This window comes from Zosterops lateralis (genome assembly GCF_965231275.1).
Source record: "Zosterops lateralis genome assembly, chromosome: 9".
NCBI lineage: Eukaryota > Metazoa > Chordata > Aves > Passeriformes > Zosteropidae > Zosterops > Zosterops lateralis.
The window spans coordinates 12432565-12448991 of record NC_139769.1 but is presented as its reverse complement, the minus strand read 5'-3'; the positions used below and the strand labels follow the sequence as shown (position 1 = coordinate 12448991).

At 39.6% G+C, this 16427-nt stretch overlaps 1 protein-coding gene across 2 annotated transcripts in view; it reads left to right on the top strand.

Moving 5' to 3' along the window:
- Window positions 1–301: 301 nt before the first annotated feature.
- Window positions 302–16427, top strand: part of ADGRL4 (adhesion G protein-coupled receptor L4) — a 73142-nt gene continuing 57016 nt past the window's right edge. For both annotated transcript variants that reach the window (XM_083868103.1, XM_083868102.1), the window contains exons 1-2: window positions 302–940; window positions 2359–2508. In XM_083868103.1, coding sequence (XP_083724229.1) covers window positions 919–940; window positions 2359–2508 — 172 coding nt within the window. In that variant the 5' untranslated portion in view covers window positions 302–918. The remainder of the gene's footprint in view (window positions 941–2358; window positions 2509–16427) is intronic.

Here is a 16427-nt window from a genome sequence, read left to right as displayed (position 1 = left end):
TGGTATAAGTACGTGCTGAAGTCCCATCAGGATGCTATAATGAGAATAGAACTGCTCTCACATTAAACACAAAGACATGCCAAATGCTGTATTGAACATGTCCTATTACACAACCCATGAACTCATAGAAATTTGGTCTCCTTCAGCTCCTGAGTTTCCTGCCTCTTCCCTCCCTGCCTATGTCTTTGTTTTCCTCACAAAGCGAGTTCAGTGATTTCCTGTGCTGCCCTTACATCCCATTACCCTTAAAGCAACATTGCTTGATTGCAGTAAAGATCCATCTCAAAACTGAAGAAAGCAGTAAGAACAGCAGTTAGCGAAGATTGATTCCAAACAAAAGGAGTCTCATGGCTCACACATACTCATGTCAGCAGGAAAAGGTAGAAGGAAGCTTGTAGACCGTTACCTCTGAGCTCGTAAACACCGAGCAAGTTACTTTGAGCAAGTTACTATTCTCCTCCACCTCTTTCTCACCCTCCCTCATCTGCTCCACCTGCTGCTCCTGTACTGCCAGCAGGCTGCAGCCACCCCTTCCAGCTTCACCCTCCCCCTGCCCCAGCCACTGCCCCAAACAGCTCTATGCTCCTATAACCTCCTCACCCTGGAATCCTCTCTGATATCCTCTGCAAGTCACAGCCTCTTGTTTCCCTTTTGCTTTCTCATTGCTTTCCTACTTGCCAGAAGACCAGGTCCTCAGCCCCTCCTGACCCTTCCTGTCCTGCCTGAGAGCCTCAGGAACTCTTGGAAGCGTGAGGCTTGGGACAAAGGGCAGTGTCAGGGCTGTGTCTGTACCAGGACATCGCTTTCCTGACACTCATATTTGCGTATTTTGCACATGGTCACATATTTTCAAGAAGGGAGTTTTTTCCTCTGACACAGGGGCTCTGCACCAGGCACTGCACAGCAACAGCATCACCAATGAAACTGCTTCCATTCCTAGGTAGGTGAAATCTCTGTCTCTGGGGAGTGTGTGGCAGGTGAGAAGGGAGTGGGATCTGACAAGGAGAAATTATCATATTGGTGATGGTTGAAAGCTGCTGGGTACACAGGACTGGATATGCCTGCAGCTTTGATCGGTGCTGCTGCTGGATTTGGTAATTGCATGGTTAGTATCACCCCACAACCAAACCCCAAAACATCTGTCTTTATCTCACTGTGGGTCTTGTACTGAAAAAAACCCAGAAACATTGTGAGTTTCTGTGCATTTGTTTTGGGTTTTTTTCCTTCTCTTTCTCCATCAGCTTGGGAAATTTTTATATTTCACATACTGAAAACAGTACAATGACAATAGAATCCCACAGGTTTCTGTTTTAATCCCTGTGGGAGACAGTCTCTCCTCTCAGAAACACAGAGAAAATGTGAAATCTGTTGATATCTGAGTTGACTTGGATTATATATAATTATTTAAAAAACGTGTGTTATTTTTAGTCCTTTGAATTTTTTGTGAAGTCTTAATTTGTCCAAGAAAACAACAGCTCGGTGAGATTTCATGAGGCAATGAAACTGTAACACTAGGCTAGCAAACATCCAGAATGACATTTAGGCAGGGAAAAGCAGAACTGCAGGGAAAGACAGCACCCAGAAGGATCTTTGTGTTGTGCAACTCTCACTACATCCTGCTAACAATCTGTAAACTACAAAGTAAAAAACTTACTTTCCTTTCTGAGCTAAGTGCCTTATATCTAACTAATTACAGGGTGTGTGTGATAGTAGAGTGATCTGTTAGTTTTCTCAAAAGAAGAGATTCTTTTTATCCTTTGTGTTGAGAACCATAAGCATTTATAAAATGGGAAAGTAATTATGGTATTTTGAGAGATTAAATTTAAATAATCTGCCACACCGCAAATAACTTTCAAACCACGCTCTCATAATGATGTAAATATGTGACATTTCATCTTAATCTACCAGACCATGCCTATGTGTTAACTACAGAAGTATGAGAGTGCTTATAAGAGTAAAAAGTCTGATCAGGGGAATCCTCTTTGGTATTTTTCTGTCGGGCGTGTAGGGTAGTTTGGATTCTGCTCCATACTTAATTCAGAGTGCAAATAAATGCCTGGGCTTTACTGGAAGCTCCTAGAGAGCTTTGAAAGCCATCCAAATGTTTCCCCCAGATCATTGAGTAACTTCTATGCTGTTTACCAGTTTTATACTAGTTGAGAACACATTTGTCTATCTGTGGTATCTGCTGCTTTACCAAAGATGCCCCTGTAGCTTCCCCTATCCTGCTGTGCAACTGAGTCTGTGATGATGTTTACTGGAATACATCCATTTTATGGAAACCTTTGGCCCAGATCTTGTTTAAGAGCTCAGAATAAAGTTTTTAGATAATGAAACAATGATTTTCCTTTGTTCCAGTTCTGATTTCCAGTCTGCTGGACTATGGCTGCACTACTCCAAGCTGCAACATGACATGCCACAAAGATGCCAGGTGTGAAGTTCAGGGTGGGACAACAGGCTGCTATTGCTCCCAAGGATACACAGGAAATGGCATAACAGTCTGTAAAGGTAAAGATATTTTACCTATGCATTTTTTGTTATGTGCTCTCTTGAAAAACTTACCCAAGAACTCACTAGCTCAAGGATTAAACTTTATGTCACAACACTGTCATACATTAATATGTTTTTAAAGCAAAAAAACTTTAATATTATTGAGAAATTATACAAATTAAGGTCAGCCTGGGGTTTTGATATAACTTGCCATGTATCTCAGTTGGGTATGACCTGTTTTCCAGCTTTCTTTTTCCATGAGAGCTGCTAACTCATCTTTGCTGATTTTCCTTCAGCAATTTCCCTTGTGACTCAGGATTTCTGAAGTTAGAGCTGGGTGGTGGCTGCTGTACAGCCCTCAGCTCCCTGCCTCACACACACAGCACTTGGTCACTCTTCCCAGCAGCTGATTAATCACCATCAAATAACAGCTCCTGGGGGCTGCTCTAGAAAACCAAGGAGGTGTGTGTGCCACAGAGACATGCCAGTGTTGATTTTTCTACTACGGCTTCTTGTAAGAGAAAGAAAATTTCTTTGTTTAGGAAAATTTTGAATGCAAAGGCCTTTTTTCTAAGGAAGATGCCTACACTTTTATAAGGTGGGAGTGTTTATAGAGAAATATAGATGGTTAAAATAACAAAAAATGAGGAATCACAAAATCATAGAATAATTTAGTTTGGAAGAGACTTGTGTTGGTCATCTGGTCCAGCTCCCCACTCAGAGCAGATTCAACTTGAGCAGGTAGCTTAGGGCTTTGGCCAGCTGAGTCTTGAGTATCTCCAAGGATGAAATCTGCACCTCTCTGGGCCCTTGTTTGTGTCTGACCACCTTTATTGTGAAAACATTTTTTCTGATATCTGGTTGAGGCTTCTCCAGTTGCAGCTTGTAACTTTTCCTTCCCGTGTACCACTGCACATTTCCAATAATAGCCTAGCTTTATCTCCCCTATAAGCCATCATGACCTCCCATTAGGTAGTGTAGGCAGCATTATTATTTGCCCTTTGTCTTCCCTTCTAAAGGCTGGGCAAACTCTGTTCTGCCAGTCTCTTCTTTGCACCAAAGTGTCATGTAGTTTCTAAATTTATTGCTTGAATTTAATGCTAACCTTGCTGTGATAGGTTAATCATTATTTCTCTATCAAGCTGGTCAAAAGAAAGTAAGAAATGGCCTTCACAACACTGGTTTTGCTCTTGCACTAGTTCAGTTTTAGTGCCACGAAAGTCAGCTGGTTTGAACAATAAGAGCACATCATGTTTCCAGGGTCAAGGGCCTACACTTGTGAATAATGCAGAGAAACAAGAAAAACAAGTCAATTTTAGCAATACTGCTTGGAATAAATCAAACTAGCATTTACTTACCTAGCATCATCTGGTACCCACTACATTGTCTGTACTTGTCTAGAAAGTCTGTGATTATGAATCATCTATTAAATTTGCAGTAAAGATACCTGTTGTTCTCACTGCCATGACTGATGTTCTTAAGCCATCCATTATATGTGTACCTATTATATTGTTATCGAATCCAAATTTTTGAGGACAGATTTATCTTGCCTTCCATGCACTTTTTTTTTTCTCATACAATACCTTTTTCTTATTTTCTCTTTTCTCTTTATTTTCTTAGAGAAATCAACATTCAAATTTCATAAAAAATATTTATTGAACATTTGAAGAGAATTCAGCACAGTGAAATATGCATTCAAAAATCTTGTTAGAACATTCATTATTTATTAAGAGTTATATTAAGTTTGAAAACTCAGTCTTTAAAATAAAATTTCCAATGTCAGTCCAGGCAAACAAGATATAAGATTTATTTGTGGTGCTTTGCAGCCAAGTGGCAATGGTTTGAAGCAAGTGTCATGTCTGGAGACCAACATTTTCTCTGGTAAAATACCTCAACAGCCACCAAAGTCACTTACCCTCCAGCAAAGCAGCAAAGCTTATATCAGAACTCTCTGGCTGCTGGCCCTGAAAGAGAGACAATGTTTCTCTAGGGCAGCATTGTAACACGGTGCATTACTAATATTGTGCAGTAGTCCTTTAACAGCATAAAAAAAGTAACCAGAATTTTAATTGGGTAGGTTCTATACAGGATTAGAAATGTAAGCTACACCCCATCATAAATAGTTTAAAGCTGTGGAAACGTAAAGCAAAGCCTCAATTGTTTAATGATGTATGAGATCTTGCTGTTCTGTGTGGCAAAAGCAGCAGGTGTATCTGCTGTTCTAGAGATAGCTACCCATTTTTATTCAGTTAATAATCTTGGGCTTTTACAATGATAATGCAGTCACCTTCAAAGGAGATCATCAATTATGTGCTAATACAGGCATTTTTGAAAGAGCCTATATAGTACATTGTGCTTCCATATTTGCCCTTTTAGTTATTTAGATAGGTTGTAGAGTCATAATTACTGTCAACATTAGTAATTTCACATAATGTAGAACCAACTTCTTCATTGTGCTTATCCTAGTAGACAATTAAACCACAGCAGACATTCTTTTTAGACTTTATTCTGAAACAAGCAATTCAAATTCTTCCTCCTTATAAACATGTTGAACAGAAAATGTTAAGTTTTCAGGTTAGTCCTCTTAAGCTTTCAAAGCTGAGAAACTCTTCATTTTTATTTATAGGTACATTCTTACAGTGAAAGGTTTACATTTGTTTCTCTACTTTCACTGGCTTTTAACACCTCTTAAATACTTGTAAAAGTTATTTCTTTGCTAGTCCTGTCTTTTCACTGTGACACACTTAGATATTTTCCCTTGAGTTTTCTGTACTACGAAAGGCAATAATGTCCTCTTACATTTATTTCCTAGCACCATTATTGATGAATCATGAATCACTGATGTCAACATACCTTAGGAATGGGGTTTGTTAGTTTTGACTTTGCTCCCTTTGCCAGCTGGCTAAGTGACTGCAGAGAGCTCAAGATTATTGGATTTGCTGTGTATAGATAAAGACACATAGATATGAATTTAATTTCCTGGTGTCAAAGTCATGGCTTTTAAAATAATTATTCTCTTACAATCTTTCCCACAAGATTTCAACTACTTTAAATTAGGTCATGTTTTGGACTTTCTGAAGGCATACTTTGGCCACTCTAACAAAAAGCTAATCCTCTTCATAATCTCATTGTCTTCAGCAAGAATACATGCAGGAATGCACACAGTCAGGAGAATAACTGGCTGTGGTATCTGGCCTCTTTTATATATTGGAATTATAACCTACATAGCAATAAATTCCCTCTGTACAGTATCTTCCAGAAAGCCATAAATGAGTCACCTTGTCAAGCTTTACACCTCTGAGGTACAAAATACTATCCCAGTCTCCTTACTTTTTCTTTTGTATTTATATTCCTTGCTTTATGTACTATTAAATAATAGACAATGACCTCTGATAGCACATCTATTTGCTTTTTAGGACTTTTCCTGGGCAGATGTGTCTTCTGCTTATAAAGCAGGAGGCTTTAGCTTCACAGTATCATACACCTAATTGAAGTAACATGGGCTAAAGCTCTTGGCATAAAAAATAGAGATATACCCAGAAACAACTGATTTATAGACAAGTTAACTTCCTCTCATGCAAAAATGCCACGGATTTTTTACAGATAAATAGAATATATTTGCCACAGTTGTAAATGTATTTCTTCATATAAGAAGAGTTGGACATATAAATTAGGTGTTGTTCATAATTCCAACCCTCTTCCAAGAGAAAATTAAAGGAAACAAACAAAATTTTAGATCCTTTGGAAAAGATAAGAGTAGAAGTAAAACTTCATAGAAGCCAATATTTTATTTTTAAAACAAAGGAGAAAATGAGCTGGCATCAGTGATGCTTTCCTAAGCAGCTCTGCTGTTTCAAATGCTGGCTGCCTCTTGATTGCTGACTGCCAATTTGCTGCTTTGCTGGCACACTGCAGGAAATTAAAGTAAACAGTGTGATCACAGTGTTTACTTTAACTTTGTAAAATACGGAAGGAAAATGAAGCAGTGCTGTTTGTTCCAGGAGGGTAGGCAGGCAAGCAGGAAAAGCCTGAACACAATATCCCTCCCAGATATCCCTACACATTATTCCCTTGTAAATGTCACTTGCAAATTATACTGCAAGATTAATCAGTCTTACTTGTAAAATAGTTACAGCTCTTCCAGAAATTCTGAGCAAAGACTTAGGCTGTCAGAGAAACTTTCTATTGGAGCAAGGTAGTATCCCTGTTTCTGAAGTGCAGTGTAGGAGGATTTTTCATTTTACAGAGGTAAAAAATACATCAGTGCAAAGTGTTATTTTGTGTTATTTTGTATCAAAATACAGAATCCCTGTTAGAACATGGGGCAATTTGTATAAATCCAGCTGAATCAAATTGGAAGCATGCTCAATATCTGAACACAAACATATTTTTTTGTTTTATGGAGGGTCAAAAGAGCAACTCTCTGGCTTTTGCCAGCTATAAAAAGGAGTTTTCCTGTGAGGCCTCAGTTCCTTGTTCTAACATCATGTTGCTGAGTTCCACCATTGACTTTTCTTACATTCACTGAATTTGTTTGGGTTCACTGGTGTCATTGTTGTCATTCTGCAGGACCCTATTTGTGTATAGTTTGAGTATAGTTTTATAGAGGGAATTTTTGCTTTCAAATTAAAAAGACCCTGTAAAACCAGTGTGTATAATCATTTTATTCTATCCAAAACTGTTCATCTACGGAAAACTATATAATTCAAATCTTGATTCACCAAAGGAGAATTTTATTTTTTTTTTTTTTTTTAACAGCAGGCATGCATCACTAGATGTCACTTCTGTGTTTACCAAACAGTCTGAAATCACTGATATGGAAGATCCAATCCACACACTTCCTAAATTCATTTCACTGCTATCAGTTACCACAAGCTATAAAAAGGCAAATTGCAGCTGCTCTAACATAGCACAGCAGGAGAAAGATATGCCTTAGCCAAAAGCTAACAGGGCTCAACTCAGCGTGTGACAACTCAGAAAACTTGGGATGTGCTATACAGAGGGCCAAAGAAGATCACTAATTCCCAGCCTTTTTAACATGCTTCTTACCTTTTTTCCTTTCTCCTTCTCTTCCTCCATCTCCTGATCTCTACTGCTTTGCCGCTATATTCTGCTGGAGCTTTTACACTGTTTCAGAGAAAGAGCACAAGTCACCTGTTAATTCAGAATTCCTACTGCAGGTTTAGGTGTTGGGCATTTTGGTGATCCCAAGCTTTGTCGGGAGGCACCATTCTGTTTGTTGCATGTTTAGGTGTTATATTTAACTGAGCCCACGGCTTCAGGGCTTTCTCCAGGGGACAGAAAGTTTTCTTTCCTTGTGTCTTCTTTGGTAATAATATAGCTGAATGTTTTTTTCCTTTTCTGGAAGTGCAGCGATTGACTGCTGAGCTGTGAGATGTTACCCAGATGAGGTATCTTGATTTCATATTCCAGATTAAACCTGCAGGCAGATCATGGAAGTGAAAAGTCTGGACAAATTAACTCGGAGGATTTGATTTTCTGGTGCATAACAGTCCACTTGCTTAGGAAAGTGCTGGTGTTAATGTTAACATAGCAGGTTCCTGGCCATTTGGGGACCTAGAGCTTTATGTATGTTTTTGCCTTTTCATGTGCAAGATGTCACACTTTTCTGTGAATTTGGGAAGGGCTTGATGGCTGTGATGTCTGTAGGCTGCTGGGGACTAACCAGCTGTTGTATGGTTGCCTTCCAGCCACAAAGGACGGAGTTATGTTAATGTTCCTCAAAATAGCCATACCCTTGGCTAACAGCATTAGTCAAAACAGCTTCTGAAGCCTTGAATTTATATTTTATAGCTACTATTCAAATTCTCTTTTAGTTGAATTTTTTAAGAGTAGTTCAGGAATTTGAAAGGGGAGCATGTGTTAGTGCCTGGTGATGCATGAGAACATGAGTCAGGAAGAAAGCAGTGCAGGATGTCTGGAGTAACAATACAACCCTGCTGAATAAGGAAAGGTGGAGGCTGTCTCACTCCAATTGTGTCACCTCTGGAAATGACTGAGTCCATAAAATTTTGATTCAAAGCGTTTTATGCATCCAAAGTGTCAAATCCAGAAATGAAGAAATCCCTTCCAGTTTCCCACTCAAATGAGAGAGACAAATGATCTTCAGAAGGTTAGCTCTTCCCACTGCCAGAAAACAGTTCACCTGGCTCGAAGACATAGCCCACAATAACCATTTGTAAGCTTGACCCTAACTTTAAGAATCCTTGGACAAACTCCATTTTAGAGACTTTTTAGATAGACTAATTACATTCAGAGATTTGAGCCAAAAAAAAAAAAAAAAAAAAAAAAAAGGGGAGGGGGAAGACTCCTTTTTTTTTATGTGTTTTGTTTACATTTTCTTGAAATGGTACTTTGAGCATGACTAAAATACAGTAATGCATTTTTGAAAGAACCAGAAAGAAACAAAACTTCCTCTTGTTATATCTTTAATCATATCCAGACTCTCTTTTAAATTAGCCCTATTTGCATCTAAAAAGTTTTTTAAATGTGTGTGGATGATGTGGCAGAAAAGAGTTATTTGTCTCCCTCAAAAATTTGCCCAAACTTTTAGGCAGATCATCTGCACTTGGATAGTTTCTTACTTGTTTAATTCAAAATGTGTTTTAACCCTTGCCAAAAAATGCTAATTTCCTTTCTTGAGAAACTACTCCTTTCATCCTGCTTTATGGTACTAAGAATCAATATGTTACGTGTTTAGAGGATGTGGGAAAATTCATTTAAGGAGCTATAAACTTGTTATTTCAGAGTTTGCTTACTTTGTGTTTACCAGAGATATGATTCCCTTCCTGTGTCTCCAACATCTTAGTAGTCCCAGGAGGTCCAACAGTAACAATATGTTCTTCTCACTTGCTGGTTTGAAGTAAAAGGCTGAAAAGTGTTTCCTGAACATGTATACTCATGCATGTGTATTAAATGCACACAACCATGTACATAGGAACATGTGAGCATAGTAGGCATGTGAACAAAAGCAGACTTTTTTATGACAAAAAAAAAAAAAAGTAAGGCAATCTCAGAATTGTCAGTTTTACTCATTCTGTGACTGTATAGTCAAAATTAGCTTTTGTTAAGAAAAGACCAGGATTTATTGTAAAGAAATTGCTTCCATACATTCCACTTCCTTGGAACTTCTCAACCTCGAAGTCACCAGTGGGAGAGGCTGCTGCAGCCACCAGACTGTGCAGCTGCCTTTGGGGCTATGAAGTCAGTGTCACCCACAGAACAAGGGATGTATCATCAGGAATTACACACATAAGAGATGATGTCATTTCTGCACAGCTATGCTGATTCATGTATAATAGCCCACTAATCTCTGATACTCATTTTACTTTTTTCTCTGTAACTCTATATCAAGCTCATGGAGCTCAATTGCAGAAAAGTGTTCTCTTTGGGATTTTGTTTTTACCTTTTTTTTTAATTGTTGCTTTTTATATTCTTCTGTCATAATATACTGGCCAGGAGCGGTGAAGTTGTATGTAACCACATTTGAAATGTGTAATTTATCTAGGATGATATGGTGGTGCACAATTTTTCTGTGTATGACTGTGAAAAATTGCCGACTGAGCTGTTGGCAGACAGAATATCAAACCCAGCTCAGCCCTTTGTGTATGAGAGAGTTTAAGAAGGTAATTGACACTTTGGACCTCTATTTGCCAAAGAAAGAGATAATGACGTCTCCAAGAAGATTAGAATCTAACCAAACATTGTGCTCTAAATATAGAGCACAAAGCCAGGTGATGTTTGTGAAAATGCTGCTGGGCTGGAAGAGAAGGAGGGGGCTGAAGGACTGCAATTTTGCACTGTATATTTTTTAGGTACACAGATTTAATTTAGAGATTATGGCTTGAAAATGAAATTTACAGTATGTGTGTTTTTCGGCGATAAGAAATTGATTTTGTGACCTTGGTACACACTAATTGAAATATCTGGCACTGTGTTTTGCTGAGGTTAAAAGAAGCCATCTATGCCTGGAACCGCATTCTTCTTTCACCTTGAACTGCGTGGTTAATCACAGCCCCAATCAGGGGCAGGAAGGAAGCTGCTGTTCCACTGGGGTACAAGGAAGCTGAATAATCTCTGCTCATTGTCTAAGGGATAGCTTGTTGTGTGATTACTTCTGGCTGGGTTTAGGAGATTCACAATTACTTCAAAATGGAGAATTCTGTCGGAGTAACATTCAGGGAGCACCTTGGGCCAGAGGCTCAGCAGCTGAGGCATGGTTGGGGCAGAGAGGCACAGCCCAGACACAGGGGGTGGTCCTTCCACCTGCCCACCACAAACCTGCTGCTCCCTTAGAGCTGAGACAGCTCTGTCCTGTGCTCTCTGGCACTGTGCCAGGGCAGGAAATAGGAACAAGGTTCTCCCTGGCTGTGTTCTGGTGTTCCAGTGGCATGGAGTCCTCTGCCCCTGGATGGTTCCTCCTGTGTATCCTCCCTCTCTAAGGGCTGGCTGCAGCATTAAGGAACAGCAACTGTGTCCCAAGGGACTCTGCTGGTGGGGTTTTGATTGAATATGTCTGCTTAATTTAACTGGGTTTCTGCCTTAGCTTGGATATGTACAACTGTGACACTCTGAGGTTGTCTATAAACTAGTGTGGTAGGGTGTCCCATTATTTTGCTTATTATTTAATGTTACACATTTGCTAGGTTGGCACAGGATCTTGTTTTTCAAAAAGGAAAATGAAAGCTCCTGAAAAGCCTTGACAATAAATGGTTGTTTGTTCAAAACAGCCAAGTCTAATCTTTGTTTATGTTACTAGGCTTCGTGTAATGGTGTTGCAATAAAGAAAAATAGTTCTTCAGGATGTGCACTGGCTTTTATGTTTTATTTGTGATGAAAGCTATGCACATAGGCAGCAATCTACATAAGTTACAGTGAGGGAGAACATAAGCTTGGATGGTGACTTGCATGTTTATAAATTTACTTTTTATTTGTTGCAAAGTGTCTGAATCTCAATTTTAAAAAACGTGAAATTAGTCTGAGGTATTGCAATTTTCATCCCCAGAGTTTTAGATGAAGAGAAAAGGTGAATTCATCCTACTCCAGGAGTCCACTGCTTCTCTCCTGCCTCATCTGTGCAGATGAGCTGTGGATCCATTCCCACAGCCATTGTCCTGTTTTCTCATGTTCAGTCCCCAGCTGGGACAGAGTACAGTCATCTTCACTGCCCTCCTAATGGTATAGTGGGTTTTGCGTACCCCACAGCTCAAACGGGCTGAGGCAACACAGCCTTGGCTCACAGTTTGCATCAGGAGTGTCGTGGCAGGCAGGGAGATATTGCAGCAATAATCCCTGCATGACATCACACTCTTCATCACTGATCCCTGTAATATCAGAGGCTCTAAAGAAACGCCAGAGAAACTTCAGGATGTTGGCATGGACTGAAAGAGAAATTCACCTGCAGGCCTAAATAGGGGCTCTGAGTCCTGCATTTTTTCCTTGCAGTGATGGGAAAGGAGTAGGTGAAAAATTGTACTACAATGAAGGCCTTGCCTTACTTTTTTCTCTTCAATAAATGATTTTCATGGGTAACACTGATCCTGAGGAAGCTCTCCCTTTCCAAAATCAGCCTGTAAGGAGTTCAGAGGAGAGAGGAAGCTGGAGGTACTTAGACAGACAGTTTCAGGCCCTTTGTTCCCATCCAAAATGTTCCTTTATTTAGAGCTATGATGAAGCATGCATCAATTCATAAATATGACCCACTGTGCAATGTAAAAATATCAATATTTCTCTCCCATTGTGTAAAGGATATCTAGTGCATACAGAAAGACTGTCATCTCCTTAACTACCACAGAGAAAATGAGAAAGGCAAATAACCTTCAAAAGTGACTCAAAAGGAGAGATGAAGAGAAGTTTCTAAAACTTAACACAGCTTTTCATCTGAGTGGATCAAAATAGAAACTGTGCAGGACAGCAGTTGTAAATGATGCAGAGCTACAACTTGGCTTCTTTTTCAGTGTTGTCATGCAAATCTTGGTATGGTGATTCCACAACTCTTTTATCATACTCAGCTCTATGATCAAAACCTAGGAAACTCATAGTAAAGCTGTCTTTAGAAAATGAGGTCACTTCAGGGATTCATCATAGGGTCTCATAGAAGTCAAATATTCAGTCCTAGGTTTGTCAGGACAGAGCAGTGGGTTACACAAGTGTTGAGCTCCATTTATATCGTTTTACACATGAGGTCTGGGGTTCAGGTGGATGTCAAAGGAGAGACCGGGATAATATTTACACAGCTGTAGACTGAAGAAAAAAAGAACTGTTAACTGGACTTTTTGTATTTCCTATTGAATAAACAGGTAGTATGTTAATACCACTAAATGCTCCTTGTTTGAGCAGAACATTGTGCTATAAGATCTCTGGGCTTTATTCTCTGTTCTTAGAGGAAGCTAGTGCAGCTTTCATTAGCTGTAAACTTCTCTTGCATTATTACTCAAGTTTTGCCTTTAGACTGCTAACCATAGAGGAAACTTTTAACCCAGCAATGGCACATTGCCCGCAAGGAATGCCACGCAGACAGCAACATTCCATTTTGAGCTTGATGTTCAGGCTAGTAAGGAGTGTGTGCTGCAATATGGACATCTGGCTTTGAGTGCTGCAAGGGAAATCCAAGAGCAGGGCTATTGCTGCCTTCACTGCCAGTGTGGTAAAAATAGACCTGCTGCCTCTGTTCTTGTAGCAGCCAGCAGTGGCAAGGGCAGGGATGAGTACAGTCAGGCATTTTATTATAGTTTCCTGCAGAAGGGGTGATGCTGATGACATTCCCCAACCGCGAAGTAGGTGACTTATGACTGAGTCTCACTAGCCACAATGGCTGTGGGACACAAAGCCACAGTTAGGGATGGATTTTCCAAAGAAATGTGTGTTGAGCACTTTTGAACTGTGTGGCTCTATCTGAGGTGCCTAAAGGAGGACTGAGTTGTTTCAGAAGAATACAACCAGTAGTGGATGTCAAGCAATTGAAAATCTGTCCCTGAAGTGCCTTTTATTTTCCTATCATCTGATGGCAGTTTGGATTTTTGATTGATTTATTTCTTTATTTTTAACTGTAAAGACCTTTTAATTAGGGATAGGAGCTATGTGAATGAGCTGGAACTGCTGGTGGTAGCAGCTCCTTGCCATTAGAGATTGGGTCATTAAATAAGTAGATAATATCCTCCTTATGGAGGAGATTTAGAAAATCATAAGGACTTTGCATTATTACAGTGTTTAGCATTCACAAATGGAGTAAAAAACCCCATAATGGCAATTTTCATTAGCTGCAATGCATGTGGAGGGCTCTTTTCTTTCTTTCAACAGCCAAACACTAAACAATTCCTAAATCCCTCCTTGTTACTTATGTTTTCTTCTTGGTAGTTAAAAACCCCATAAAGCAGAAATTGAAGACTTGCTATTAAAATACTTGCTGACAGCTCCATTCAAAACATCCTTTCAAATAGTGCTATATCACATTGTGATTCATCTGCTATTCTGATAGAGTTGCTTTAACAAGTACCTTCCTTCTTGGTTAGGGCCCATCTCTCTTTTTACTGGAAAATTCTTCCTTTAGACACTTTACTGAATCTCTGCTGTAAACAAGCCTTTCTCTGGTGCTGTCCTGTTTGTGTTGCAGAACACATGTAACCCCTAAAAAGCACAGTGACAGGCTTATTTGGCATGAAAAAAAAGGAGAAAACAGCAAGAGAAAGAAACCCCAGCTTTTTTCCCCTGCTCACCTGTGTTGCACAGGTGCAAGCACCCTGTGAAATTATCCCAAGTCAGGAGTTGTGGCTCAGTGAGGTGTCCCCAGGAGGGCAGAGTGCCCTGCAGGGCTGCCACACCTCCTGGCACTGCTGGGCATTGCCCCTGCCAGGGCCAGAGCCTGTAAAGCAGCACCACTGCAGCACCAGTGTGCAGCTCCCACCAGCTGAAGACCAAACCCAGGAACATCCTGGGGATTAAGTGGTCCCCAGTGAAGCAGGGTGAATTTCACTGTTGAAGCTTGAAGTTAGAATTATTTACAGTCACTTTAACAGGACAACAGCTGCTCTTTACCTAGAGATGAGCCAAGAGCACTGAAAGAATTTGGATCTGAATTGCAGATGGATGGATTTCAATTTGATTCAAGTAGCTGGACTGCACAATTCTGTGCTGTAAGCTCTCAAAGTCAGAGCTTGAGAGAAAAATCATTAATTTGGAAGCTGATACCCTGAAAGACTTTTATGGAGCAATATATTTTCATAGCAGACACAGATCAATTTAAAAGTAGTAATCAAGAGCCATGTGCTACGTGTTCACAGACAAAAAATGTAGGGAATCCAGCCAGAGCCAGACACTTAACATTCAGAGCATTCAGACTAGCACTGAAGATATTGCCTCTATGGAAAATAGTAGGGTTCAGAATTAAGGTATTGTGAATTTGTGAAATAATCACAATGTTGTGCAGATATAAAGATGCTGCCAGATTGCTGCCAGAAACTAGCTCATAACATAACTTTTCTAGGAAAAATTGTGTTTAACTTCTGTAGAAGCTTTGGAGGAAGGAAAAGTCTCTGCAAATATTCCACTGAAAAGATGTGTTAAATTCTTGAGAAAAGAGAGAAAATTACAATATAAGAGAACCCATTAAAAACACTTTTTATCATATTTGAAAGGCATTCTCTAAATTTAAAGTAACTATACACACTTTCAACAAATGAGGTTCAGGCCCAGGTATTTTTCCCCTTACCAGTCCAAAGAATTTTTAGGGATAACATTCGCTTAAATAATAAAACATCCACGCATTAGTGTTTTATGTCATGCAAGTAATTGCATTGCATAAAACCAAAATTTGTATTTACTTGGATAGTACTACAACTAAACTCCTCCTGGTAATTTTTAACTTTGCTCCCTAAGTAGTCTCTTTGGCAATATATGAAAAAAATAGAAGCCACAAGCAGTGATAGGTATTTCAAAAGGTGGATTAAAACCATCTCTTATCAGCTCCTCAAACATTTGGGATTTGTACTTGGAGCCAGGCATGGTTTTCATTCCTCTGCTGAAGTCATCCTCTGTCATGACTTAAAGCAACCTGAAGAGACTTTTGTGTGTGTTACATACACTTTCCTAGTGTTGATTTTGCTCTAGTTTTCCATACAAGTGTTTACCAGTCAGGAAGGAAAGCAGGGAATGTATAATCCTTAATGTATAACTTTGTTTTAGCTGACATGTTAAGGTTTTCAGTGTGTCATCTTTTAACTCCAGCCAGCTACTCAGCCCCACACTGCTGCTGTATTGCCTTCCCCAGTGGGGTAGGGGAGAGAAACAGAAAAGTAAAAGGGAGAAAACTTGTGGGCTGAAAAAAAGACAGTTTTACAAGTACAGCAAGAGTCATGCACACAAGAAAAGCAAAACAAGGCTTTCATTCACTACTCCCATGAGCAGGCAGGTGTTCAGTCATTCCAGGACAGCAGGGCTCCATCATCCGTAACTTAGAAAAACAAAGGCCATCACTCTGAATGTCTCCCCCTTCCACCTTCTTCCTCCAGCTATACGTGCTGAGCATGACACACACAATCTGTTATGGAACACTATGGTAGAGTTAAGAACTCTGCACAAATTGCCACTAAAATAGATAAGGACAGTGGTATACTGTCATGGGTGTTTCCATAGCACACGGAGCTTAGTGCTTGGAAAAAAAATCTTATTTTTCATGAGGAGCCTGGTCTAGTGAAAGCCTGCTCACAGCTGAGGGGTTAGAACTAGATCTTTATGGTCCCTTCAAACCCAAACCATTCTTTGATGATTCTATGATTCTGTAACATATGGCCTGTTGGGCATATGCAGAATTAATTTTTGCTTTTACACCTCTAGGCTGATTCCATTTGAGTGGATTGTTTTGCTTGTGGAGAGTGCAATTCCTAAAAGGTCTTAATGCCTCTGTGTCAATTTTTACTACT